The sequence below is a fragment of the Neoarius graeffei genome, chromosome 25 (assembly GCF_027579695.1).
Source record: "Neoarius graeffei isolate fNeoGra1 chromosome 25, fNeoGra1.pri, whole genome shotgun sequence".
In the NCBI taxonomy this organism is placed as follows: domain Eukaryota; kingdom Metazoa; phylum Chordata; class Actinopteri; order Siluriformes; family Ariidae; genus Neoarius; species Neoarius graeffei.
Genome location: NC_083593.1, coordinates 50,602,862 through 50,630,804, shown reverse-complemented (window position 1 = coordinate 50,630,804; position 27,943 = coordinate 50,602,862). Strand labels below are relative to the sequence as shown.

The window sequence follows — 27,943 nt, the reverse complement described above, 5'->3', positions numbered from 1 at the left end:
CTTCAAGAATCTTCAAGCAAGTCCAGTTGCTCTCTTTTGCAACCCACATTTTAAAATGTGGTGGGGTTTTTTTTGGCCTTTTAAATAAATAAACTTTTTCACATGGAACTTCACACACATCACATTATCTGTAGCCGCTTTATCCTTCTACAGGGTCGCAGGCAAGCTGGAGCCTATCCCAGCTGACTACGGGCGAAAGGCGGGGTACACCCTGGACAAGTCGCCAGGTCATCACAGGGCTGACACATAGACACAGACAACCATTCACACTCACATTCACACCTACGGTCAATTTAGAGTCACCAGTTAACCTAACCTGCATGTCTTTGGACTGTGGGGGAAACCGGAGCACCCGGAGGAAACCCACGCGGACACGGGGAGAACATGCAAACTCCGCACAGAAAGGCCCTCGCCGGCCCCGGGGCTCGAACCCAGGACCTTCTTGCTGTGAGGCGACAGCGCTAACCACTACACCACCGTGCCGCCCCACATGGAACTTTTAATAGTGAATCTGGTTCTGGAACAACAACAAAAAAATTTCCTACCTGGAATTCTTCATCTGATAGCAAGTGTTTCAGGATCTCTATGATATGGATGCAGTCCTGGCAGACTTCATCATCCTAAAATGGATCATCATATTTAGTCATGGTGATCGAGGAAATTATTCAGCATATTGCATGCATTTAATTTTTCATTATTTTACCAAATACATTTTTAAAATGTAACTTATTAATTAGAATAATTCACGCACTGATCATGTGATAAACTCAATGTTCAGAAGGAATGTAAAACTCTCAGTTATTACTGTATTGTAGATCATTATAGATGGGTTTTTTCAAACCTAAGAATAGATTGAGCCTGAAAAGCTAAAGCAGAAGTGAGATTAGTGTACATATTGATAAATGGGCTATGTTGGGTATTTTAGGTGTGAGGAGATGGAGGATCTGAAAGCTGTGACCACCACAGTAGTGTGTAAAAATAAAACCCTAATCTGAACAAAAGGAAGTGCTGACCTCCAAGTTTGGGTCACATGAGGGTCAGGATTAATGAGTGGCGTTCAGAACAGAATCGCAATGTTCCACTTTTTTCCCTAAATGTCAGTCAGATATGCTTCATGTCTGAAATTGGCTTCTTTAGTGCTAAGCACTTCTTTATCCACCAGTGGTGGATAAATGGTGCATTTGATTTACTTGGAGCTTATTTTTCAACTCTGGGTAAGTTTTAAACACGGTTTGAGGATGAATTACATTTTAATGGCATTTAGCAGATGCTCTTATCCAGAGCAACATACTGTACGACATACCCGAAGCAGTTGGGGGTTGGGTGCCTTGCTCAGGTCCAGGGATTTGAACCTGCAACCTTTTGGTCCTAAAGCTGCTTCTCTAACCTTTAGGCCATGGCTTACCCTCCATGTAGGTCTTTCATTAGCAATAATCTACCCAGCTAATGGTCATGAGTGATTTGTATATTTGCTATCTCAAAACAATGAACTGTGTAATCAATGTTCTACAATAACACCATTTTATGTCTGTTAATTGACTTTACTTGTCCAAATATTTGTCTATACGGTGTAACTCATTTTAAACGGAAGAAGTGCTGCTTTGTTTACTGCTGATGTGAGCGGCCATGTTGATTTGATGTCACTTGCTGAACTTGTAGTTGAGGAAACCATCCTGAGTTCCCGACAAGGAATTTCGAGTTGAGGGAATGGTTGGGAGATCTAGCTGAATGCAGCAATTTGATGCGACCAGTTGATCATAATGTACACTACCGTTCAAAAGTTTGGGGTCACTTTGAAATTTCCTTATTTTTGAAAGAAAAGCACTGTTCTTTTCAATGAAGATCACTTTAAACTAATCAGAAATCCACTCTATACATTGCTAATGTGGTAAATAACTATTCTAGCTGCAAATGTCTGGTTTTTGGTGCAATATCTCCATAGGTGTATAGAGGCCCATTTCCAGCAACTATCACTCCAGTGTTCTAATGGTACAATGTGTTTGCTCATTGCCTCAGAAGGCTAATGGATGATTAGAAAACCCTTGTACAATCATGTTAGCACAGCTGAAAACAGTTGAGCTCTTTAGAGAAGCTATAAAACTGACCTTCCTTTGAGCAGATTGAGTTTCTGGAGCATCACATTTGTGGGGTCGATTAAATGCTCAAAATGGCCAGAAAAATGTCTTGACTATATTTTCTATTCATTTTACAACTTATGGTGGTAAATAAAAGTGTGACTTTTCATGGAAAACACAAAATTGTCTGGGTGACCCCAAACTTTTGAACGGTAGTGTAGGTGTTCCATTAGCATAATCACTCTCAGCTCAAAAGGCAGTACTTGGAACAAGGTGTTTTTTTAAAAAATAACGTGCTAGAACATGGATGTTTTCTGCCGTATTTTACCTTCATAAAGCTTACAGAATTTTGTATTCTGTGCTCATGAATGTCTGTCTCCTGTGTGTATGTGAGTTAGTTATTGTGGTGGGAGCTGTCATACCTTTGCAACATTAGTGTCCTTCAGAACCACTTGCACCGTTTCTGGACTGAGCATCCTTGCTTTGGCTGGGGGTAAAAAAAAAAATGGAATGAAATATCAATCTTTAAATAGCCAATTTATCACACAACTATGGTGCAGGGGGTAACATTGCCACCTCACAACTCCAGGGTTTATGGCTCAGTCCTGCGCTTGGTATACTCTCTATGGAGTTTTGCACGTCTGAGTGTTCATGTGGATTTCCTTCAGATTTCCCAGTTTCTTCCCGCTCTACAAAAACACACTACTGCATGAATTGGTAATGCAAAAACCCCAAATCAGAAAAAATTGGGATGGTATGGAAAATGCAGGCAAATAAATAAAAAGGCAGTGATCTCACTAGATGTACTTGTATTTTATTGTAGACAGTATGAACCCAAGATATTTCATGTTTTGTTGGTCAATTTCATTTCATTTGTTGATGTACATCATCCGTTCCTCTGTTTCAGACCTGCAACACATTCTAAAAGCAGTTGGGATGGGGCAATTTGGGGCGAGTAATGAGGTAAAACAATTAATGATGTGATTTGAAACAGGTGATGTCAACAGCTGATTGTGATCATGATTTGGTACAAAATCAGTATCCAGGAAAGGCCTAGTCTTTGAGGAGATGGGCTGAGGATCTCCAGTTTGTCAAGAAATGTGTGAGAATTTATTGAAGTGTTTAAAAACAAAGCTGTGAACGGATTTGGATATTTCATCCACTACGGTGCATAATATAATTAAATGATTCAAGGAATCTGGAGGAATTTCGGTGTGTAAAGAGCAAGGGCTCAAGCCTAATCTGAACACCCGTGATCTCTGATCCCTCAGTTGGCAGTGCATCAAGAACCGTCCTTCATCTATAGCTGATAACCACATGGGCTCGGGATTACTTTGGAAAGCCTTTGTCAAGCTACAATACGGAGTTACATCCACAAATTCCAGTTCAAACTTTACTGTGCAAAAAGGAAGCTTTGTTAACTGTGTCCAGAAGCACCATCGACTTGTCTGGGCTCGGCAGCATCTGGGATGGACCATCACACAGTGGAAATGTGTTTTGTGGTTGGACGAATCAGTATTTTAAAGGGGAACAGAGGGCAATATATAGAGTAAATATAACAATAAAACACACATTAACGAACCTTATTCAAGACTTACAAAAGTTTTTTGTTCTAAGGTTGGAAAGTTATAGTGTTTTGAAAGTAGCTCGAGCAAACTATTTCCGCAGTTTGAACAGCCCGCCATGATATTAATTTTATCCAATCAGAATGCACATTCATTTTCTCTGCGTAACGCTCATGACGTATGTATGTGCCCAGTTGTGTTGGCTCATTGAGGTTGGGACTAGCACGTGTGAATCGGAAAGTAGGATGAATTGTAAGTGATCGGCTACACAAACTGGTTCAAACTGGTACCCTTCTAAGCCATAGCCTGCTTGCAGTGTGTCTTGCGGGATCTCTTCGTATGATTCGACAGAGCTGTCGCTTTCACTTGATGCGCCCGACGCCATGATTTACACGCTTCTCTCCTAGTGCAGTGGGTAGGGCTGACGTCACGGTCTTTTAAAAATGGCGACTCTTGTGCCGTTTAGCGTACCGACTATTATATTTACAATTACCAAGATATTTCATTGTTTTCTAGTATATAAATTTGATAGAATACTTAAGAATATGTTACTTTGTCACATCAGCAACTGTATATATTATATTTGGTACCCCTTTAAGTATCTCCTTTTTTGGAAGAAATGGACTCCATGTGCTCTGGCCCAAATATGTAAAGGACCATCCAGACTGTTACCAGCAACAAGTCCTTAACCCAGGTTGGGTCATGGTATGGGGTTGTGTCTGTGACCTTGGCAAAGGTAACTTACACTTCTGTGATGGAGCATTAATGCAGAAAAGTACATTGAGATTTTGGAGCAACATGTGCTGCCTTTAAGACGACTTTTTTCTCCAGGGATTTCAACCAGGCAATGCAAAACCACATTCTACACACATTACAAAGGCATGGCTGTGGAAGAAGAGGGTGTGTCCCCTCTGTCCCCAATAGAGAATGTGTGGAGAATCTTGAAACAAACAATATGACCATGATGACCTCGTACTGTTGCACACCTTAAGACTTGTTTGTAGGAAGAATAGGACAAAATAACACCTGAAACACTTCATCACTTGGTGTCAACATTATAAAGTGACTGTCCAAACTTTTTCTGAAGTGTTTTGCAAGAATCAAAATTTGAAAAGTGTTTTATTTTGAAAAAAAATTGAGGTAAAAGGTCAATTAATGTGCTGTTGTATTGTTTTGAGTGATTGGGGTTATGATTGGGTAATCTATAACCCCAATCAGAAAACTTGCCCCTAGGTGTGAAATGACTGTGAATGGCGCTTTGTAATGGACTGGCATTCCATCATTCCATCCAAATCAACAACTAGATGTCACAAAATTTTCTCCAGCTGAACACAGATAAAACAGAAATAATTCTATTTGGGAAAAAAGATGAAAGACTCAGGATTACCACTATTCTTGACACAAAGGGGATTAAAACAAAAGATATGGTTAAAAATCCTGGTGTTTTCATTGACAGCGAGATAAACTTTGACAGTCACATGAAAGAAATCACTAAATCGGCATTTTATCACCTAAAAAACATTTCCAAACTAAGAGGACTTATGTCAAAAAACAATCTGGAAAAACTTATACATGCCTTCATCTCTAGTAGGGTTGACTACTGCAATGGCCTTTTCACAGGCCTGCCAAAAAAGACCATCAAACGACTTCAGCTGGTTCAAAATGCAGCGGCTAGGGTTCTCACACGAACAAAAAGAACAGAGCACATTACTCAATTCTAAGGTCCCTTCACTGGCTTCCAGTAAGCTACAGAATTGACTTTAAAGCATTGCTGCTGGTGTACAAATCTCTAAATGGTACAGGGCCCAATTACCTCTCTGATATGTTGCAGCGGCCTAACCCAATCAGATCTACCAGATCGCAGCAGCAAAATTTACTGGTAAAACCTGTTGTTAAAACAACAAAGTGTGGTGAAGCAGCTTTTAGCTACTATGCAGTACAGCTATGGAACCAACTCCCAGAGGACATCAAAAATGCTCCTGCTGTTGGCAGCTTCAAATCTAGATTAAAGACCAAGCTGTTCTCAGATGCTTTCTGCTAACTGATAAATATCATTATTCATTCATTCATTCTCATTATCTGTAGCCGCTTTATCCTTCTACAGGGTCGCAGGCAAGCTGGAGCCTATCCCAGCTGACTACGGGCGAAAGGCGGGGTACACCCTGGACAAGTTGCCAGGTCATCACAGGGCTGACACATAGACACAGACAACCATTCACACTCACATTCACACCTACGGTCAATTTAGAGTCACCAGTTAACCTAACCTGCATGTCTTTGGACTGTGGGGGAAACCGGAGCACCCGGAGGAAACCCACGCGGACACGGGGAGAACATGCAAACTCCGCACAGAAAGGCCTTCGCCGGCCCCGGGGCTCGAACCCAGGACCTTCTTGCTGTGAGGCGACAGCGCTAACCACTACACCACCGTGCCGCCCTAAATATCATTATCTTTACATGTTTTAAACTTTACTTAACTTTTACAGTCTTTGCATGTCTTAAATTTTACTTAACTTTTATTCCATTTTATTCTGCTGTTTTTACTGAACTTTCTCTCTTCTTCCCCTTTATTTTATGTAATTTTATTTTTTATTGTTTACTGTTTTGCTTTTACCTCTGTAAAGCACATTGAACTGCCACTGTGTATGAAATGCGCTATATAAATAAACTTGCCTTGCCTTGCCATCAGGAATTCACCTTACCAGGATAAAGCGGTTACTTGCCATGAATGAATAAATGATCTGTGGTATTGTTAAATGTCAAAGCTGTGCTAAAAGATAAGAGATGAATGTTTTTGTAAAAGTGCATTTGCTGTGACGTTTTTTTTTTTAAATAAATATAAATACAGTTACAAATAATTTTACTAGACATACACCATTAGGGAGTACCTAATGTAAAGGTAAAAAATTTAAATTAGACTTGATCTAGATGTCTAAAAGGGAGGAACTATTATGACTTTTAACGGGGGCGGGGGTGAAGAAAAATCAGTAATGTGATTTAAAAATGAATGAGTAAGCATATTGACAATTTATTGTAATATGTGCTGGGGTTTTTTGTTTGCTTTTGTTTTGCAATGCAGTAAAACACTGATGTAATAACTTGCAGGTCAAATACTTTATTAAACCTAAAGATTGATTGATTGATTGATTGATTACTTTATTCTGAACAATAAAGAAGAAAGATATAAAAATAAAAATTTAAATAAAAAATGCAATAATCAAAACATCGTCATAAACAAACAGAATAGCGTAGCCACAAGGCAATAACATAACAATGTTCAGAAAGGATTAGGAAGAAGTAATAACTTATCCAATCCTAACCCTCTATACCACCGCTAATCAAACGTCACTTTCCACCATAATAAACTATATATACAAAAGAAAACAAAAGCAATAAACAAAAAAGAAAACATACCAACATACCAAAACATACCGACATGGTATAATATCGACCAAATCAAATCATATATACAGATACTTATGTTATGCATATATACACACATACAATACATATATACAGTACATACATATACACATACCTATAGCTATACACTAAATACAAGGAGACCAGTCACAGACTTACTCTCAATTTCATCATCACCTATATAGTCTGCCTGTCCACATTCTCATATATTTTTATTAACATGTTTTTATATAATTTTTTAAACAGTTTTATGTTGGTGCTATTTTTGAGTTCATTTTCCAGACCATTCCACAATTTCACCCCACAGACTGTTATGCACATACTTTTCATAGTTGTTCTAACATTTACTCTCTTAAAATTCATTTCCCCTCTCAGGTTATACCCACCCTGCCTTTCCATAAACATATTTTGTACCTCACCCGGAAGAAGGTTATGTCTTGCTTTATACATAATTTGTGCAGTCTTGTGTTTAACCAGATCAGTGAATTTCAGAGTGTGTGCTTTTACGAATAATGCGTTTGTATGCTCAAGATATCCCGTATTATTGACGATTCTTATTGCTCTTTTTTGTAATGTGCATAACGGCTGCAGGTTAGATTTGTAGGTATTACCCCATATCTCCACACAGTAGCTCAGATATGGAAGTATGAGTGCATTATACAGAGTATGTAGTGATTTATAGTCCAGAATGTGTCTTGATTTCCCCAAAATTGCAGTAATCTTTGCTATTTTTGCTTTAACATGATTAATATGCGGTTTCCAGCAGACTTTATGATCAACAATCACACCCAGAAATTTTATTTCATAAACTCTTTCTATGGTTATGTTGTCAATTTTCAATTCAACTTGAGGGTTCGACTTATATTTTCCAAATAACATAATCTTTGTTTTACTCAAATTCAATGACAATTTGTTTACGTTAAACCACCTTTTTAATTTATTCATTTCGGTTGTGATTGTTTCCATAAGCTGCTGTGCATTGTCCCCGGCGCAAAAGATGTTTGTATCATTGGCAAATAATATGCATTTCATTATACTTGATACATTACATAAATCATTAATGTACAATATAAACAGTTTAGGACCTAAGACAGACCCTTGTAAGAATAGTAAGAATAATCTGTAAGAATAAAGTAAGAATAATCTGAGGTGCTGATGTTTCACACCAAGTGTAATGCTTTTTCAGCCTGAGAAATATAACTTTTTTTATTTGAATGCAATTTTAATTTTAGAATAACTTACGGTATGCTTTGGCTAGATAATTAATGTATAAAAGATGCACATCATCATTTGGAACCTGCTCGAAGATAAAAACTGTCAGTAATGGTCTTAGTCCAGATAATATGCACTTTTATTCAACAGAGTTGTTCATTTTTAACAGCTAGGGTGTCTTGTGGTGTAAATCTGTAGCACCTTATTATGTTTAAATATGTGTACAAATATTGACATGATTTTACTGATATCTTCTCTGCCACTAGGTATAACTTTCTCCTGCCCCCCCCCCCCCCCCCCCAAAAAAAGCCATAAAAAATCAACATGGCATAAACCAACAGGCACGAAAAGAACAAGAGAGAATTATTTTAGCAATTCATTCTTACCAGTGCCAAGAAGTGGAAGGAACAAAAGCAGCAGGATCTTGGTGAAGGCCATGTCTGTCTTCAGTGTGCTGTTGGAGAAATTCTGCTCTGGCCTTGGCGTTGGCTCGCTATATAGAGCTTCTCAAAAGCAGGAACTAACACTGTGAAAAACCTTCAAAGAATATTTGATGTGCTCAGGCTTGGTTAAGCACACAAAGCCAGGCTGAGTTGATAAGGTATGAAGCTGGAGCAGAGCTTTGACTGAAGTCACGGATGAAACTCTCGGAGAGGAGAAATAAATCAGCAGCTCAAGATTTCACAAGTTTCAGTGTCCAAAGCCAATTTGTTTTTTTTTCTTGATTTCAACACTAAGCCTACAAAAACCTCCAACGGTGTGATAAGCAACAAAAGATAAAATATCAGCTTTAATCTGCTTTTTGATATGTGCTTGATGTCCGTCTGTCTGATCTTTTCTATGAACCTGATATGTACTTACAAAAAAAGCACACACGTTTTAAAATGCATGGCTGTACGACTCTGCACTGGATCATGTTTATTTTTATTCGCGCACATAAAATGATCAAATGCAGCATGTAAGAGCAAACAGTGTATGTGAAATCAGTTTAACACTCAATAAACAGTATCCCAATGTAGTGATATAATTTAACAAATGATTTCATGCTCGGGTGGCACGGTGGTGTAGTGGTTAGCGCTGTCGCCTCACAGCAAGAAGGTCCTGGGTTCGAGCCCCGGGGCCGGTGAGGGCCTTTCTGTGTGGAGTTTGCATGTTCTCCTCGTGTCCGCGTGGGTTTCCTCCGGGTGCTCCGGTTTCCCCCACAGTCCAAAGACATGCAGGTTAGGTTAACTGGTGACTCTAAATTGAGCGTAGGTGTGAGTGTGAATGGTTGTCTGTGTCTATGTGTCAGCCCTGTGATGACCTGGCGACTTGTCCAGGGTGTACCCTGCCTTTCACCCGTAGTCAGCTGGGATAGGCTCCAGCTTGCCTGCGACCCTGTAGAAGGATAAAGCGGCTAGAGATAATGAGATGAGATGAGATCTCATGCTCATATAGATTATCTTAATATAGTGCAGTTCTAATCGGCGGGGAAAAATAGAATAAACCTGATGATAGATTTTACGCCTCACTAATATTGTCCTTATACTCTCATGCAGTTACAGTAATAGATTTATCTGAAGTCAGATTCTGTAAATACTTTTACATCTGCATGCACATTTACTTCAAAACAACTGTGTCGAGATGTTTATAATTATAGTATGGATGCATGAAACATTACAGCATTAAACCATGTCTGTGAATTGGTGGATTTTTATGTGCATTAAATGATAAAGCATCTTAAGAAATGGGAATAAGTCAGACTGGGAAATATAGAGCATTACTTAGGCCTGCTACTGAATATGCAGAGGATTTAACTTTTTTTTTTTTTTTTTTTTAATTCATAGACTGTTCGGCCAATATCTTAATATGTAGTCAGTTTTACTTGGGCCACTCTGTTCATGTTCTGAAGATGAATTTGGAAAAGTCTTGGTATTAATTTGATTTTTTTTTGATGCCCTTAAAAAATGATTGATACCACAATGGTCGTGTGTGTGTCTCATCTCATTATCTCTAACTGCTTTATCCTGTTCTACAGGGTCGCAGGCAAGCTGGAGCCTATCCCAGCTGTCTACAGGCGAAAGGCGGGGTACACCCTGGACAAGTCACCACAGGGCTGACACATAGACACAGACAACCATTCACACTCACATTCACACCTACGGTCAATTTAGAGTCACCAGTTAACCTAACCTGCATGTCTTTGGACTGTGGGGGAAACCGGAGCACCCAGAGGAAACCCACGGGGAGAACATGCAAACTCCGCACAGAAAGGCCCTCGCCGGCCACGGGGCTCGAACCCGGACCTTCTTGCTGTGAGGCAACAGCGCTAACCACTACACCACCGTGCCGCCCTGTCTGTGTGTGTGTGTGTGTAATATATATATATATTTTTGTTAAAGACACTCTTGGTGTGAAGAAGCTTTTAGGAAGCCCACCACTAGCCATTTTCCTCTGACCTCTCATCAATGAGATGTTTCCACCCACAGAACTGTTGGTCACTCAGTGGGTTTTTTTTTTCTGCACCAGTCTATGTAAACCCCAGACACTGGTTTGTTTATTTATTTATGGGTGTGTGTGAGAAAACCCCAGGAGATCAACAGTTCATGAAATGCTCAAACCAGTCCATCTGGCACCAATACCCGTGCCACAGTGTAAGTTACACTTTTCTTCCCCCCCCCAAACTCTGTCTGTTCCTCTGAGTTACATGTCAATCCTGAGATCGAGATGCTGAACTCTACTGTTCCTCGGACCTGCCTGATCCATCCTGATGCCCTACGTCTGGCTGGAGTGGAGTCTCATCACATCGCTCCTATGGAGGATAGGCCCATATGGACAGTTGAAAGTCACAATTGGAAGATGCTCTGGACACTTACAGTAATGCTTTTATGGCTGAGGACTACAGTTGACTTGCTAACTTTAGGACTGCAGTTGGTTGTCATGAACAGTTTTGCACTCAAGTTTCCATCGTTATGACATCAACGAAACTGACTTCATGTTACAACTGTTAAAAATGTTATCACGTTGTCTGTTATCACCCAGGTGAGGATGGGTTCGCTTTTGCGTCTGGTTCCTCTCCAGGTTTCTTCCTCATGTCGTCTGAGGGAGTTTTTCCTTGCCACCGTTGCCACAGGCTTGCTCATTGGGGATAGATTAGGGATAAAAGAAAGAAGGAAAGAAAACACAACTTTATTCATCACACACTTGTGAAATTTCTCTCTGCGTTTAACCCATCTGAAGCAGTGACCACACATGTGAGCAATGAGCACACACACATACCCAGAGCAGTGGGCAGCCATGCTAACAACACCCAGGGAGCAGTTAGGAGTTAGGTGCCTCGCTCAAGGGCACCTCAGCCCAAGGCCGTCCCATATTAACCTAACCACAAATTAAAATTTTAGCTCATGTTTAAAGTCATTAAAATTCTGTAAAGCTGCTTTGCGACAATGTCTATTGTAAAGCGCTATAAAAATAAACTTGACACTTTTGAGATCACAATTTTTCCCATTCTGATGTTTGAATGAGAAAGTCCTGGGTTTGAGCCCAGCAGCCGGCGAGGGCCTTTCTGTGTGGAGTTTGCATGCTCTCCACGTGGGTTTCCTCCGGGTGCTCCGGTTTCCCCCAAAGACATGCAGGTTAGGTTAACTGGTGACTCTAAATTGAGCGTAGGTGTGAATGTGAGTGTGAATGGTTGTCTGTGTCTATGTGTCAGCCCTGTGATGACCTGGCGACTTGTCCAGGGTGTACCCCGCCTTTCGCCCGTAGTCAGCTGGGATAGGCTCCAGCTCGCCTGCGACCCTGTAGAACAGGATAAAGCGGCTAGAGATAATAGATGGATGGATGTTTGAATGAAGTGAAGATTTGTATCTGCATGATTTTATGCATGGTGCTGCTGATTTAGATAGATAGATAGATAGATAGATAGATAGATAGATAGATAGATAGATAGATAACTGCATAAAACAGCAGGTGAATGTGTTCCTAATAAAGTGGCCGGTGAGTGCATTTAAATTATGAACATTATGTATATTAAGGGGGTCTGTGGAGTTTATTTTCCTGTTAAAGACGTGCCAGGAGGTAAGAATGCTTGTGAAACCGCCTGCCAGAGAAAGCGATTTGGGACGCAGCCATGATGATTACCCAGAATTCCTGCTCCAGCGCTCACTTCCTGGAAACGAGCGTCAGTGCGCGCGCGGTTACCAAGCATGGCGGCGCTGCTGTGGGTGTTTATAATATTTGCGTGTTTAGGGAAGACCGTTTGCGTGAATAATGCAAGCTCGAACCAAGTCAACGTCACGCATGTCGTTTCAAAGGACACGTTTGTTTTTGATAAAGCTTTTAATTTGACCGGGAGACAAGAAAATGGCACTTCAGCGCCTCAGTTCATCTCGACACCAACAGAGCAGAGCACTAATGCCCCAGTGAGTGATGGAGGAGTCCAGACACCAACATCCGCCTTCGCATCCCCGGAGACCTCCACTTTCACACCAACAGAGATACACACAACAAAAACACCCTTATTTACAACAGAAGGCTCAAAAACAAGCATATCAGCTACAACAGCGACCCCTGAAACTGAGAATGTGGGCATTTCCTCCCTGCCTTTACCCCTCTCAGGGACACTACCTCAGCCTGTCACTGAAGGTATGACTTTAAAGGTGCAATAAGCATTTTTAAAAATTTACTGTTTCTAACTTCTACAGATCACCTGGAAAATATTTAGAACATGATACAAATATTGGTTTAAGCCACAACCTCAGAACAAGTGGACCAAGTGGTTGAGAAAAACCCCTTTGGAAACCTGACTTCTGGTCCAGTAGCTTGTTTGTTTGGATAGCCTTCCTGTCAGGCATTTTATAGATGCTCTAGATTCTGTGGTCATAGATTTATGAACATAGACTGTAAAAAATAATGGACAGAGCCTCTGTGACGTCACTCGTAGGATTTCCAAAGAGCCTGTCGCTGAAGGTATGACTTTAAAGGTGCAATAAGCATTTTTTTAAAAAATTTATTATTACTGTTTCTAACTTCTACAAATCACCTGGAAAATATTTAGAACATGATAAAAAATATTGGTTTAAGCTACAACCTCAGAACAAGTGTACCAAGTTTAGAAAAACCTGTTTGGAAAACTGACTTCTGGTCCGGTAGCTTGTTTATGTTTGGATAGCCTTCCTGTCAGGCATTTTATAGATGCTCTAGATTCTGTGGTCGTAGATTATGAACATAGACTGTAAAAATAATGGACAAAGCCTTCTTGACGTCACTCATAAGATTTCCGAAGAGCCCGTCGCTGAAGGTATGACTTTAAAGGTGCAATAAGCATTTTAAAAAAAAGTATTATTACTATTTCTAACTTCTACAAATCACCTGGAAAATATTTAGAACATAGCTTAAACCAATTTTTTTTTTTATCATAACCTCAGAGCAAGTGTACCAAGTGGTTGAGAAAAACCCCTTTGGAAACCTGACTTCTGGTCCAGTAGCTTGTTTATGTTTGGATAGCCTTCCTGTCAGGCATTTTATAGATGCTCTAGATTTTGTGATCGTAGATTTATGAACATAGACTGTAAAAAATAATGGACAGAGCCTCTGTGACGTCACTCGTAGGATTTCCGAAGAGCCTGTCGCTGAAGGTACACAGCAAAATCCCCAGTGTTGAATTAACACCCAGAGTGTTGATTTAACACCCTACTGTGTTTATATATGTCCAATTGGACACAAATGAACTCCGAAAGTGTTAATTCAACACTGAGGAATTTGCTGTGTATGACTTTAAAGGTGCAATAAGCATTTTTTTAAAATTTTATTATTACTGTTTCTAACTTCTACAGATCACCTGGAAAATATTTAGAACATGATAAAAATATTGGTTTAAGCTACAACCTCAGAACAAGTGTACCAAGTGGTTGAGGAAAAACCTGTTTGGAAAACGGACTTCTGGTCCGGTAGCTTGTTTATGTTTGGATAGCCTTCCTGTCAGGCATTTTATAGATGCTCTAGATTCTGTGGTCGTAGATTTATGAACATAGACTGTAAAAATAATGGACAAAGCCTTCTTGACGTCACTCATAAGATTTCCGAAGAGCCCGTCGCTGAAGGTATGACTTTAAAGGTGCAATAAGCATTTAAAAAAAATGTATTATTACTATTTCTGACTTCTACAAATCACCTGGAAAATATTTAGAACATAGCTTAAACCAATTTTTTTTTTTATCATAACCTCAGAGCAAGTGTACCAAGTGGTTGAGAAAAACCCCTTTGGAAACCTGACTTCTGGTCCAGTAGCTTGTTTATGTTTGGATAGCCTTCCTGTCAGGCATTTTATAGATGCTGTAGATTTTGTGGTCGTAGATTTATGAACATAGACTGTAAAAAAATAGTGGACAGAGCCTCTGTGACGTCACTCGTAGGATTTCCGAAGAGCCTGTCGCTGAAGGTGACTTTAAAGGTGCAATAAGCATTTTTTAAAAAATTTTATTATTAGTGTTTCTAACTTCTACAGATCACCTGGAAAATATTTAGAACATGATACAAATATTGGTTTAAGCCACAACCTCAGAACAAGTGGACCAAGTGGTTGAGGAAAAACACGTTTGGAAACCTGACTTCTGGTCCGGTAGCTTGTTTATGTTTGGATAGCCTTCCTGTCAGGCATTTTATAGATGCTCTAGATTCTGTGGTCGTAGATTTATGAACATAGACTGTAAAAAATAATGGACAAAGCCTCTGTGACGTCACTCCTAGAATTTCCGAAGAGCCTGTCACTGAAGGTATGACTTTAAAGGTGCAATAAGCATTTAAAAAAAAAAATTATTATTACTGTTTGTAACGTCTACAAATCACCTGGAAAATATTTAGAACATGGCTGGATTCTGTGGTCATTTATTTATGAATATAGACTGTAAAAATAACGGAAAAAGCCTCTGTGAGGTCACTCATAGGATTTCTGATGAGTGGGTTTGAAGCTGAAATCAGGAGACTGCGGGCAGTGCCTGACCCTGCCTCACTCCCGGCTAGTCCATAAATGGAAAAAGGGGTGAGAATAGTAAAGCCTAGCTGCTGGAATAGTCCGGCTGGAACACGCGTACTAACCTCGAAGCTAGCTATGCAAGTTACTGGCTAAACTAAAAGAAGCTGTTCCATAAGATACAGACCATAACCTCAATGACTGGTTTATGAAAAAAATAATCATTGGTTCCATAAATAATTTACATAAATCAGTCACCTGCAGTGAATTGGACTTGAGTTCTGAGGTAATGCCGGTTAGCGGCTAACAAGACGACACAAACCCAGCTGCCACTCAAATCGGCCCCGCCCCAATTATGCATAAATATATGGCTCAATATAATTTAAACTGTTGAATTACCGTATTTTCTGGACTATAAGCCGCTACTTTTTTCCTAGGTTTTGAACCATGCGGCTTATACAAAGGTGCAGCTATTCTGTGGCTTTTTCTTCCACCGCTAGGGGCGCTCTAACCGGAAGTAGAATCAAAAATAAGATAGATGAAAAATCAATGCAAAGAAGAATTAGCAGATCTTTAGCAGATAGAACACGCACGACAAATTACTAACTGGTAATTATTTTCAAATCCAGCGAAGATGATTAAAGTGACTTGTGGTTTCAAACACAGGAGAAATGAAGGTAAATAAATACCGGTTATTTTCTCTTGGTTCTGTTCCGTTTTAATCAGCAAAGTTGCTGCCGTGTTAAAAGGCACTGTTCGGAAAGAATCTGTTCAGGTACATACATGTACATTTACAGTACAAAATCATTCTGTACATGCAGTAAATATCTAATTTTTCAACATGGATATCTGCGGCTTATAGCCCGGTGCGGCTTGTATATCTTTTTTTTATTATTTTTTTAAAAATAGAGCGGATGCGGCTTATATACAGGTGCGCTCTATAGTCCAGAAAATACGGTATATAAAAATTCACCCCCGTACAGTCGCCATGAAGAGTTGGACATTTTAACACGAGGGTCGATGGGAATTGACTTGCTTTTGGAGCCAGCCTCAATTGGCCATTCAAGGAACTGCAAATTTTAGCACTTCCACATTTGGCTTCACTTTCGAGGAGTGGAGGTTGCCGCTTGGTGTAGATTTATGTAGTGATGCTTGGGTCAAGAGTTTTTTTTTTTTTTAAATAAACCCTGCGCCCATCCAACCCATTATGAGAGCCTATCAGAATCGCCCAACCCTCAAAAATATTCGATAATCAAAGTTGCTCATTTTCATACAACCCCAATTCCAAAAAAGTTGGGACGCTGTGTAAACTACATAAAAACAGAATGTGAAGATTTGTAAATCATGGAAACCCTATATTTCATTGAAAATAGTACAAGAACAACATATCAAATGTTGAAATTGAGAAATTTTATTGGTTTTGAAAAATATGTGCTCATTTTGAATTTGATGTCAGCAACATGTTTCAGAAAAGCTGGGACGGGGCAACAGATGACTGAAAAAGTTGTGTAATGCTAAAAAAACCCCTAATTTGGTTAATTGGCAACAGGTCAGTAACATGATTAGGTATAAATAGAGCATCCCAGAGAGGTGGAGTCTCTCAGAAGTAAAGATGGGGAGGGGTTCACCGCTTTGTGAAAGACTGCATGGGCAAACAGTGCAACAATTTAAGAATAACGCTCCTCAATGTAAAATTGCAAAGAATTTGGGGATTACATCATCTATGGTCCGTAATATCATTAAAGGATTCAGAGAATCTGGAGAAATCTCTGTATGCAAGACACAAGGCTGAAAACTGACATTGGATGCGTGTGATCTTCAGGCCCTCAGGCAAAACTGCATTAAAAGCAGACATGTGTCTGTAGTGGAAATCACTGTATGGGTTCAGGAACACTTCAGAAAATCATTGTCTGTGAAAACAGTTCATTATTGCGTCCACAAATGCAAGTTAAAACCAGATATAAACAATATCCAGAAACACCGGCGCCTTCTCTGGGCCCGAGCTCTTTTACGATGGACTGAGGCAAAGTGGAAAATTGTCCCGAGGTCTGATGAATCAAAAGTAGAAATTCTTTTTAGAAATCATGGACACCATGTCCTCCAGGCTAAAGAGGAGAGGGACCATCCAGCTTGTTATCAGTGCACAGTTCAAAAGCCAGCATCTGTGATGGTATGAGGGTGCATTAGTGCATATCACATGGGTAGCTTGTACATCTGGGAAAGCATCATTAATGCTGAATGATATATACACGTTTCAGAGCAACATGCTGCCATCCAGACAAAATCTTTTTCAGGGAAGGCCTTTCTTCTTTCAGCAAGACAATGCCAAACCGCTTTCTGCACATATTAAAACTGCATGGCTCCATAGTTAAAGAGTCCGGGTGCTAAACTGGCCTGCCTGCAGTCCAGACCTGTCTCCCATTTAAAACATTTGGTGTATTATGAAGTGCAAAATAAGACAAAGGAGACCCTGAACTGTTGAGCAACTGAAATTGTACATCAGGCAAGAATGGGACAACATTTCTCTTTCAAAACTACAGCAATTGGTCTCCTCAGTTCCCAAACGTTTACCGGGTGTTGTTAAAAGTAGATGTGATGCAACACAGTGGTAGACATGCCCCTGTCCCAACTTTTTTGAAATGTGTTGCTGACATAAAATTCAAAATGAGCGTATATATTTCAAAAAACAATGAAATTTCTCAGTTTCAACATGTGAAATGTTGTCTTTGTACTATGTTCAATGAAAAATAGGGTTTCCATGTTTTGCAAATTTTTTTGTTTCGCATTCTGACTTTATCTACAGTTTACACAGCGTCCCAACTTTTTTGGAATTGGGGTTGTATAATGTGTACAGAAAAGCAGTAAAATAACCAAACTACGACTGACTTTTTGATGTTTTAATGCTCCAGTTTATGACTAGAGACAGTTTGTCCAGAACTTCTGAACAGTGACTGATGTGTCTTGTTTTGAGCTGGATTCTCTCATTACACTACAGATAAACAGTTTACAGTGTTATCATAAACCTATCAAGCCAGTGATAGAGAAATAAATATTTGAGATTAAATGAAGTGAGGATGCATGCTTAGTCTGATGGTTTGTGTTTAACCGTGTGTGTGTGTGTGTTTGCTCTCTCCAGTGTCTGCTGTGTGTCCGTGTAACGTACAGAGACAGCGATGTGATATAAACTGCTGCTGTGACCCGGATTGCACTCAGGAGCTGGCCCTCTTCACACACTGCTTAGTGCAGAAAGTTGTGTAAGCTTCTACACACACGTACACAAAATGTAGCATTGGGTTTTCATCGCAGCTCGTATCAAATTTAAGACGTTGGTGCTCGCTTACCAGGCTGTCAAGAGGTTAGGTCCAGCATACCTCCAGAGTCTGATCCGCCCCGACACGCCAGTCAGGTCCCTACACTCCGCTACTACTGGTCGCCTGGCCCCTCCTCCTCTCCGCTTCTGCCCAGCCCGCTCAAGACTGCTATCTGTTCTGGCTCCCTGTTGGTGGAATGACCTTCCCATTGAGGTCAGAACTGCCGACTCCCTGATCACCTTCAAGCGCAGACTGAAGACTCACCTCTTCAGGCTGCACTTCTCCGCTGCTTCACTGCATATCAGTCCTGACCAACCCAGGCTGTGTACGGTCTAGTCTGGAGTTCACTGTTGGAGTTTGGTGGTGGTGTTTTTTTTTTCTCTTTGTCAGTTCATTTGTGTGGTTGGTTTGTTTCCTTGGCTGTTTGAGTATTGGTACTTCAGCAGAATATTACACTAAGTATTATTCTGTCACTTGTTCACTTGGCACAAGAACCTTCTTGTCTAGAAGTTCAGCATTTCGTGTTCCTGACTTTGCACTTGTTGTTCATCATTTTGGATAAACGCGCCTGCTAAATGCCATGTAATGTAATGTAATATACAGTACCAGTCAAAAGTCTGGACACCTTTAGTCATTCATAGTAATGAATGCAGTACTTAGCTTGTTTGAATGAGATTATGGTAATTAGAGTACAAGAGTGTTGTGAGTACGTTTCCAGTCCTACACAATCTTTACCCACAAAACCTTGAGCATGCTCTTGTTTCTCTGGTTGTTTTAAATTTATGTAATGTGAAATGATATCCGACCTGGCAAATGGATTATTATAGGCTTTATATGACGAATCACTCGCTGGCTCTCTTTGCTTGCTCATGTCACAGGTAGAAGGTTGAATCGTTTTAGTATGTTTAACAACATGTTTCAATATCATTTATACTATAAAACCGTGAATAGAAGTGTGAATTACTTTATAATAACCCTGCTCCTACTCGTGTGTTTGATCAGCGGGGATGCTAAGCTGTGCAGCCAGGATGCAGCTGTGTACACACTCACTGTAACCCCAGAGGGTTTGTCCCAAGTGATGACGTCTGTCCAGCGAGAGATCAACCCTGATGTCTTCTGCATACAGTCTGCTAACTGTAAGTGCAGCACAACGTTACACAAGCACAGTTGTGCCAGTTCTAGATTAATCATGGTTTCATGGACGTTACCAAATATTGTCACCGCAGCTTGTTTTATTTTATTCAGAAGGAAGCTGCCTGGTTTGGTACAATTTCTAGGATAAAGTTCATCCCAGCTCGTTATTTTTGAGAAATGTCCTTGGTGTGCGTCCTCCTCAGAAATGCTCACTGCATAATTCTGGTCACTAGATGAGCGTGAAGTTTGAAAAACATTATGGACAGAACTGACACTCTGATAATAACTCCGTTATTGTTATATTTTTGTTTGGTTTTTAAAAAAAAGGAGGGTGCGGCGTTTATTCCGATTTGAAAATGCTTCATGCTTCATTTTAGCATCAGAAACATGTCTGTCACAGTCACTTCTATACTTTTTTTTTGAGAGACTCTCTCCACATTGAATTTCTAAACTAAAAAAGCATGGATTTGATAAACTGGTCTCCTAACGAAATTGACACAGTTTCTGGGTTCGGGGGAACCCACTGGTCCTGCCGGAACGTCTGTGGAGGACATTGAAGATATCTACCTATTCGGAACCATGATTACCAAACTTTTGCTGATTGGATTAAGCATTGCCCTGATATATCGAGGAAATCAGACAATGGTGACAGCTGTTCAAAGCCCCACAAAGCTGCCCGATATGATTGGAGCGGTGGGCCAAGCTGTCGGCACTCAGACTGTGGCAGAACTTGAACCACAACATGGTTGTCATCTTGGAGACGCTTTCGGCTTTGCAAGGAATAAGTATTTCGGAGACCAAATGGAATTGAATTGAACAGATATGGATGAAATGGACAGATATGGATGAGTGGTGTGGACGTGTAAAGACTGCGTCTGTTCGAAAGACCAAACAATCTCTATCTTATCGACATTCGGCTCCCTGAACAGCACCGGCCTCGATCAAGGCTGTTGCCGGGGAAACATTTCCCCCAGAAGGTCACTGCTGGGAGACACTCTCGCATTCTTCGCATTCCTTCCCCAATTTTCTGCGGTCGCCGTTTTTCACCCCCAGTGTGACAAGCGGGTGCGTGACCAGCGCCGCTTGCATGGCTGCAGGAGCGGACGGCTGCTTGCTTGCGCTGGGTTACCTCTACCTCCTCTCCTCCCCTCCTACCCCCTTACCCCTTCCCCCCTACCCCTGATTGCCCCCTCCTTCCCCCCTTCCCCCCCTCAAGTCCCATGTTTTAAAGTGTACTTGTGTTATTGTGTGCTTGTGCGGAGGTTTTTAAATGCTCCCACACTGTACTCCTGATAGGAGCATAGTGGGGGGGTGTTCTTTTTTTCCTCATCTTTCCTCATGTTACTACTGTGTTTCTTTTTCTTTTATCTCTGTCTTCCTGTCCTGTTCCCCCTCTGTAAGGACAGGTTGATGGTCAATTTCACTGGTAACAGTGATAATAAAGGGTTCGTTCATTCATTCATTCATTCATTCTGTCTTTCTGTTTTGCTCAAAGATGAACAGGGCATGTCCTTCATCGACCCGACGATTCCCACCGAGAACAATTTCGACAGTCTCTTTAATCGCTTTGCGGGATTCTTCTTCAGAGCCTCGAGTGGAGACGGCCATGAACTACCGACTCCTGCACAGGAAAACTCTCCAGGATACGTGGTACAGTGGTGCATTATTTTGCCGTTTCAGTCACTGATGTCCTCAGGAGGACTGGGGGTGCTGGAGGTTGATGCTGTGAGATCTAGTGTGTTTTTACTAGTTAGCCATCATCATTATTTATCTATCTGTAAGTAAGTAAACAAGTAAAGAGACATGACCATGGTTCTTCACGCCTGCCGTGTTTTGCCTTCAGTATGGGGATCTCATCCAGACGATGGATTATGCCGAGCAGCGAGGTTTCTTCAGGTTTCCAGCATCTGCTAGTACAGCGAACTGCTTAGACATGAACCCTGCAGGTAAAACAACACATCCTCGTCAGTCTCACACGCACATTTTGATTCCACAAGATACAGATCAGGGAATTTTCCAGGTATCAGAATTGCTTATGTTTTTTTTTGTTTGTTTGTTTGTTTGTTTGTTTTTTATAAATGTATGTCATTATTACAAGAGCACTTTCTATTCCAGAAATATTGGGATACTTTCCTGCTTTGAGATCTTGAGTAGCTGTTCAAATAAAAAATGTGAATCCATGGCCTTTTAGGGATCTAGTTAAAAAAAAAAAAGCACTGTAGTGCTGTGATTTATTGTTTTATCTCGTCTTTTATAATGCTGTGTATTTGTTTTTTAAATAATTACTTGCATTTGTGTCAAATATATATTGCTTCGTCTGTCCATCCTACCCACCCCTCTATATTACTTACGTACTTAGCACAGATTACTACTACAACCCTAATTCCAAAAAAGTTGGGACACTGTGTAAAACAAATAAAAACCGAATGTGAAGATTTGCAAATCATGGAAACCCTATATTTCATTGAAAATAGTACAAAGGCAACATATGAAATGTTGTTGAAACTGAGAAATTTTATTGTTTTTTGAAAAATTTATGCTCATTTTGAATTTGATGTCAGCAATACGTTTCAGAAAAATTGGGACGGAGCAACAAAAAAACAAAAAAGTTGTGTAATGCTGGGGAAAAAAAGAACTAATTTGGTTAATTGTCAACAGGTCAGTAACATGATTGGGTATAAAAAGAGCATCCCAGATAGGCGGAGTCTCTCAGAATTAAAGATGGGGAGGGGTTCACTGCTCTGTGAAAGTCTGCGTGAGCAAACAGTGCAACAATTTACGAATAACATTCCTCAATGTAAAATTGCAAAGAATTTGTGGATCACATCATCTATGGTCCAGAAAATCATTAAAAGATTCAGAGAATCTGGAGAAATCTCTGTATGCAAGAGACAAGGCTGAAAACTGATACTGGATGCTTGTGATCTTCAGGCCCTCAGGCGACACGGCGTTAAAAGCAGACATGTGTCTGTAGTGGAAATCACTGTGTAGGCTCAGGAGCACTTCAGAAAACCATCGTCTGTGAAAACAGTTCATTACTGCATCCACAAATGCAAGTTAAAACCAGATATAAACAATATCCAGACACACCGTCACCTTCTCTGGGCCTGAGCTCTTTTACGATGGACTGAAGCAAAGTGGAAAATTGTCCCGAGGTTTGATGAATCAAAAGTAGAAATTCTTTTTAAAAATCATGGGCACCACGTCCTCCAGGCTAAAGAGGAGAGGGACCATCCGGCTTATTATCAGTGCACAGTTCAAAAGCCAGCATCTGTGATGGTATGAGGATGCATTAGTGCACATGACATGGGTAGCTTGTACATCTTTGATGGCATCATTAATGCTGAATGATATATACACGTTTCAGAGCAATATGCTGCCATCCAGATGGCATCTTTTTCAGAGAAGGCCTTCCCTCTTTCAGCAAGACAATGCCAAAATGCTTTCTGCACATATTAAAACTGTGTGGCTTCATAATAAGAGTGCAGGTGCTAAACTGGTGTGGGTGCAATTGGTCTTAAGTGATCAGTCTCATTAAATCAGTCTCATTAAATCAGTCTCATTAAGAATACCATTAATTCTGGTGTTTAATAATAAATTACCAAACAGCTAAATTATGGTATATTCCAAATTATTATGATCACTACCGATGCAGCAATAATGTATTACTTACCAGTATACATTGGCACTACAGCCAATAGCATTCATATACACTTGAGTGAAGGCAATTTGGAGTTCTTTGAGATTGTGTGACTTCAAGGATACAGCAGCAACAAAAAAACAGACAAGCACAGTTTAACAGAATAATTGAATTTATTATAACAACGATACTAAATGGGTAACAGCAGTTGAATACATTCAATATGGTCAGTATACTCGATGAGCGTGTGTGTGTGTGTGTGTGTGTGTGTGTGTGTGTGTGTGAGGGGGCTGTAAAGTTTGGAATGTTATCTAAAGGCCTCTGCATGCTCTTGCAACAAGGCTTTAGCAGATAGCTTTTCGCAGACAGTTGTAATTTATCGTTGAGCGGGGAGTAATAGGCGTGTGCGATGTTATTCACCGCCACAACGCAAGGGGGCGCGAAGTCGCGAAATCGCTAGGAGTAGTTGGTGGGTGTGGTTAGTGGAGTGTTTATCCTCCGGTTACTTATAATGACTAGAGCTGGAGTCGTATAGATGTACGTACTTCCTCGATCAACCGCTCTTCGTGCTGCTCCATCTTCGCTCATGTTTTTAAAAATGGCGGTAGTGAAAACAAACCAAACCGGGAAAATAGGGAAGCGGAAATGCGTGTACAGCGGATGTAGAGTGGACCAATCAGAGCCCTCTTGTCTGTGACACTGTCTGCGAGGCTTCTGCGGTGGTCACAATTTTTGGGAGGTGCGCGCAGAGCGTCTGCGAAGGGGGGGGCTACGCAGACGCCATCTGCGACGCCATCTGCGAGGACTGCGTTGTCAGCATAAATTGGCCTTAAGGTGTTGGGGGGAAGGGAGAATCACCTCGTGGTCTCTTGAGACAAAGGAATATTACCTCGTGGTCTCTTGAGACAAAGGAATATGTCGTGGTTGCTAATCCACTCCCTATAACATTACCAAATTCACTGAAATCTTGATGAGGTCAAAATGTGTGTAATAATGAAATTAAAGGATGTTAGAGAAGATGGCAAAGAGCATGCAACAGCCTATCTATTAAACAACGGAGAGAGAACAATTGTAGAACACAATGATCAGTGTGCACAATTAAACAGTTTCTGAGTTTAAATTCACACTACTTCATAAAGCTAATTCCTAAGACTAGTTTGCCCAAATGCCAGTCTTACTTCTAGTATTTTGCTCCTATGTAGGAATGCAAAGATGTCCCGAAGTTTCGCGGGGTTCACAGAAGCTCGTGGGTCGCTCCTGTAAAAAGGCGCAGAGAATTCCTTGATCCAGACTTCGTCGTTCGTGAGGAAAAGTCTCTGATCAATAATGTGCACAGCAATTAAGTCAGAAGGAATCCGGTCGCTTCTAACTTTTAATTAACTGCTTGGGCTGTAGTCGTAACGTTACTTATAATAAACAAATAAAACTGGTTGTAACTCAATTGAGTGAGACAGCGCAACTTGGGTACTTTTACCGTGGCCAGTGGTATATACGAAAGCGCGCTGAGTCTTCTTTTTCTTGCAAGGCAGACATCTTGATTTTGGATGTTCTGATGAGTGGGTGTCTCTTTGTCTGTATGACGCGACGGTCCACGACGAGAGAGAGAGAGAATGGAGGGTTTCCGGGTCACTTATAGAGTCATGGAGGACGTGACGTAGGTGATCCCGCCCAGCCGTGACGTAGGTCATCGCGGAAGTTGGTTGATGGGGTATGTAGTTCTGGATGGGGACTGTGGCTGTCCCTACACTGGCCTGCCTGCAGTCCAGACCTATGTCCCATTTAAAACATTTGGTGCATTATGAAGCACAAAATACGACAAAGGAGACCCCGAACTGTTGAGCAGCTGAAATTGTATATCAGGCAAGAATGGGACAACATTTCTCTTTCAGAACTACAGTATAATTGTTTTCCTCAGTTCCCAAACATTTACAGAGTGTTGTTAAAAGTAGAGGTGATGCAACATAATGGTAAACATGCCCCGTCCCAACTTTTTTGAAACGTGTTGCTGACATCAAATTCAAAATGAGCATATATTTTTCCAAAAAACAATAAAATTTCTCAGTTTCAACATTTGATGTGTTGTCTTTGTACTATTTTCAATGAAATATAGGGCTTCCATGATTTGCAAATTATCACATTGTTTTTATTTACAGTTGACACAGCGTCCCAACTTTTTTGGAATTGGGGTTGTACTACTACTACTTTATTGAACTGCTTGCTCGAACAATCCTAACTATTCTTTCCCAGTCATCCCTGTCTTCCATTGCTGTCGGGAGCTGATCTTTGCTAAGATTGGTATCTCTCTCTAGTTGCTCAATGTGTTGTAGCAGGCCTTCCTACTCCTTTTTCCATGCAACGGTTCCCATAAAAGTACTTTGGATATAATTTTTTATTTATGTATTTTTTTTGCTACGCCAGCAGCGACCTATGAATCTCAGCCTTCTTTCTTTTATAGTCAGAGAGAGTTGAGGAATATTCCTATATAGTTCTTTATTTGTTACATGGTCTTTCCAACTAGCATTTAATACAGTTCTCAACATGCAGCCATATAACAGTCAGTGCGTTTACATGCACATCCAAATCGAGCTACTGTCGGTAATCGAGCTAAGGGTCCCAGCAGGGGTGCCAGAGAAATCCAATCCTACATGCACACAAGGAAATCGAGCTATTGTGTGAGGTACATTGTGCACCCGAGCTACAGGTGGCGCTACACGCCCCATCGTGTTGGTACACTTCCGGTTGTCGTCATGAAGAAGAGCTATTCAAGAGTATAAACAAAGTTATCAGTTCCTTGTTCACAAGAAGAACGACGATGAGGACAGCAACATCGAGATATAGATATATATTCAACTCCTTAAGCTGAATGAGCATGAACTCTATCTCCTCATTGCTCCAGAAGTGCACGTTTCTACTACTGTTGTCATGCCAACCGAGGCTGTTGTGTTTCCTGCTTGTGGTCTCGTCACTCGTCACTTCCGGAAGGGGCAGTGCTGAAGTAAGTAGCTCGACTACGTAGCTTGATAGGGTTTACATGCACTAAGTAGCTCGGCTACAATCGCATAATCTAGGTCGCGTAGCTCGATTACGAGAAATCCAGTTCGGTTCGATTTCAGCCGAGCTAAGGTGTTTCCATGGCATTTAGAACTTCGATTTCAGTCGAGCTACGGCAGAAATTCGATTTTCTCTATGTGCATGTAAACGCACTGAGTATAACAGCCGTTCAGACGCCGTTCAGGCCTTTTAGTTAATGTCCAGCATTCTGAGCTGTACAACAGCACACTTTTAACCGTAGCTGTAAAACATCTCATCTTTAGGTCCCTCTTTAGTTCGGATTTCCAAACCACTCCCATTTTATGCATTGCCGTCCACTGCCGCCCAATTCATCTTCATCTTGAGTGACTGTTCTTGTGTTGTTGGTTAAAAAAAAATTTCTGTCTTTTTTTTTTTTCCATTAAGATGCAAACTGGTCAGTTTTGCAGCTTTCTCGACTCTGTGAAGTAGTAATTGTGTATCTTCTGCAGTTGATGTTTATAGCCAGATGTCTTGTAGTTCTTTTGTCGATAGTAAACCCACAGTGTTCGAGGTCTGTTAGCACAGATTAAGATAATTTTATTTCTCATTTTATTATTTTTGTCTGTTAGCGATTTGCCTTTTTTTTTTCTGTTTCTCTGCAGCCTTTCTACAGGATCAGACGAGCAGATGTGTGAGGAGCTTCGCTTTGGCCCAAGATTGCACCATGTTAGATGCGCTGAATCTTAAAGCGTACACCAGTTTCCGTGTTTTTTCAGTGAGTCCGGAACCATGCTGGTTCAGTCAGTTTGGTATTGTGACTGACCTTGGAGCAGGGAATCCTATAATTCTGTGTCAGACAAGCCATTTAAATAACGTAGATGGATGGGTATAGATTTTAATATCACTAGGCAACTATGATATGAACCTCGACATGCCTTACTATTATCTCTTAAATCATAAACAGTTTTGAACCCATTTTTCCTTTCTTTTTTTTTTCAGGGGAAGGACACTGGTGCTGATGTAAGAATACAAATTTTACCATATTATACTAGTTTTTTTTCTGTTTTAGTCATGCTTTGGAAATCAAAGAACCATAATCCTGTACTTGTTAGGTGGACTTTAAGGAGCCCAGTGCCATGACACAGTGATGAAGATAAAATGGTTCTAGTGTTCAGGTTGCTATAGTAGTGTAGCATAACGACATTTCGCAGGATGTGTGACAGGATTAGCACCATGTCTCTGACGTGTGTGTGTGTGCGTCTCAGCTGGTGTCTGTAGAAGTGGAGAACATTACACTGCGGTCTCTCGAGGGCACACACACACTGGTACAGACGGATGCCGCTGCTGCTTCTGACTACACACCCGTGCTTCATGGTCAGGTCTGCAACCAGGTGGTGCTGCAGGTTAGCAATCTCAAAACCTTCACTTTATTGACTGCGGTCCATCAGGGAATAGAGCAGGAAAGTACTGCACATGTATACAGAAAGAAACGCAGGTGCAGAATAATATTTTTGTGTCGAAATTGACATCATTCCCTCAGATTCAATTTTAAATACAATAACAACCTATGATGCATTAAAGGAGCCGACTCACCCTTCTACGGAAGCCGAGAGAGACCCTTC

The 27,943-nt window shown here is 40.7% G+C and overlaps 2 protein-coding genes across 4 annotated transcripts in view; one reads left to right on the top strand and one right to left on the bottom strand.

The window, feature by feature from the left end:
• sftpba (surfactant protein Ba) overlaps window positions 1–9,097 on the bottom strand; it is a 36,438-nt gene extending 27,341 nt beyond the window's left edge. For both annotated transcript variants that reach the window (XM_060908102.1, XM_060908103.1), the window contains exons 1-3: window positions 8,662–9,097; window positions 2,498–2,562; window positions 546–620 (exon numbers count right to left, since the gene is read on the bottom strand). In XM_060908102.1, the coding sequence (XP_060764085.1) occupies window positions 546–620; window positions 2,498–2,562; window positions 8,662–8,713 (192 nt within the window). In that variant the 5' untranslated portion in view covers window positions 8,714–9,097. The remainder of the gene's footprint in view (window positions 1–545; window positions 621–2,497; window positions 2,563–8,661) is intronic.
• Window positions 9,098–12,428: 3,331 nt separating this feature from the next.
• tctn1 (tectonic family member 1) overlaps window positions 12,429–27,943 on the top strand; it is a 44,821-nt gene continuing 29,306 nt past the window's right edge. For both annotated transcript variants that reach the window (XM_060908910.1, XM_060908911.1), the window contains exons 1-8: window positions 12,429–12,898; window positions 18,361–18,478; window positions 19,538–19,671; window positions 21,165–21,319; window positions 21,513–21,615; window positions 26,984–27,096; window positions 27,321–27,341; window positions 27,587–27,724. In XM_060908910.1, the coding sequence (XP_060764893.1) occupies window positions 12,460–12,898; window positions 18,361–18,478; window positions 19,538–19,671; window positions 21,165–21,319; window positions 21,513–21,615; window positions 26,984–27,096; window positions 27,321–27,341; window positions 27,587–27,724 (1,221 nt within the window). In that variant the 5' untranslated portion in view covers window positions 12,429–12,459. The remainder of the gene's footprint in view (window positions 12,899–18,360; window positions 18,479–19,537; window positions 19,672–21,164; window positions 21,320–21,512; window positions 21,616–26,983; window positions 27,097–27,320; window positions 27,342–27,586; window positions 27,725–27,943) is intronic.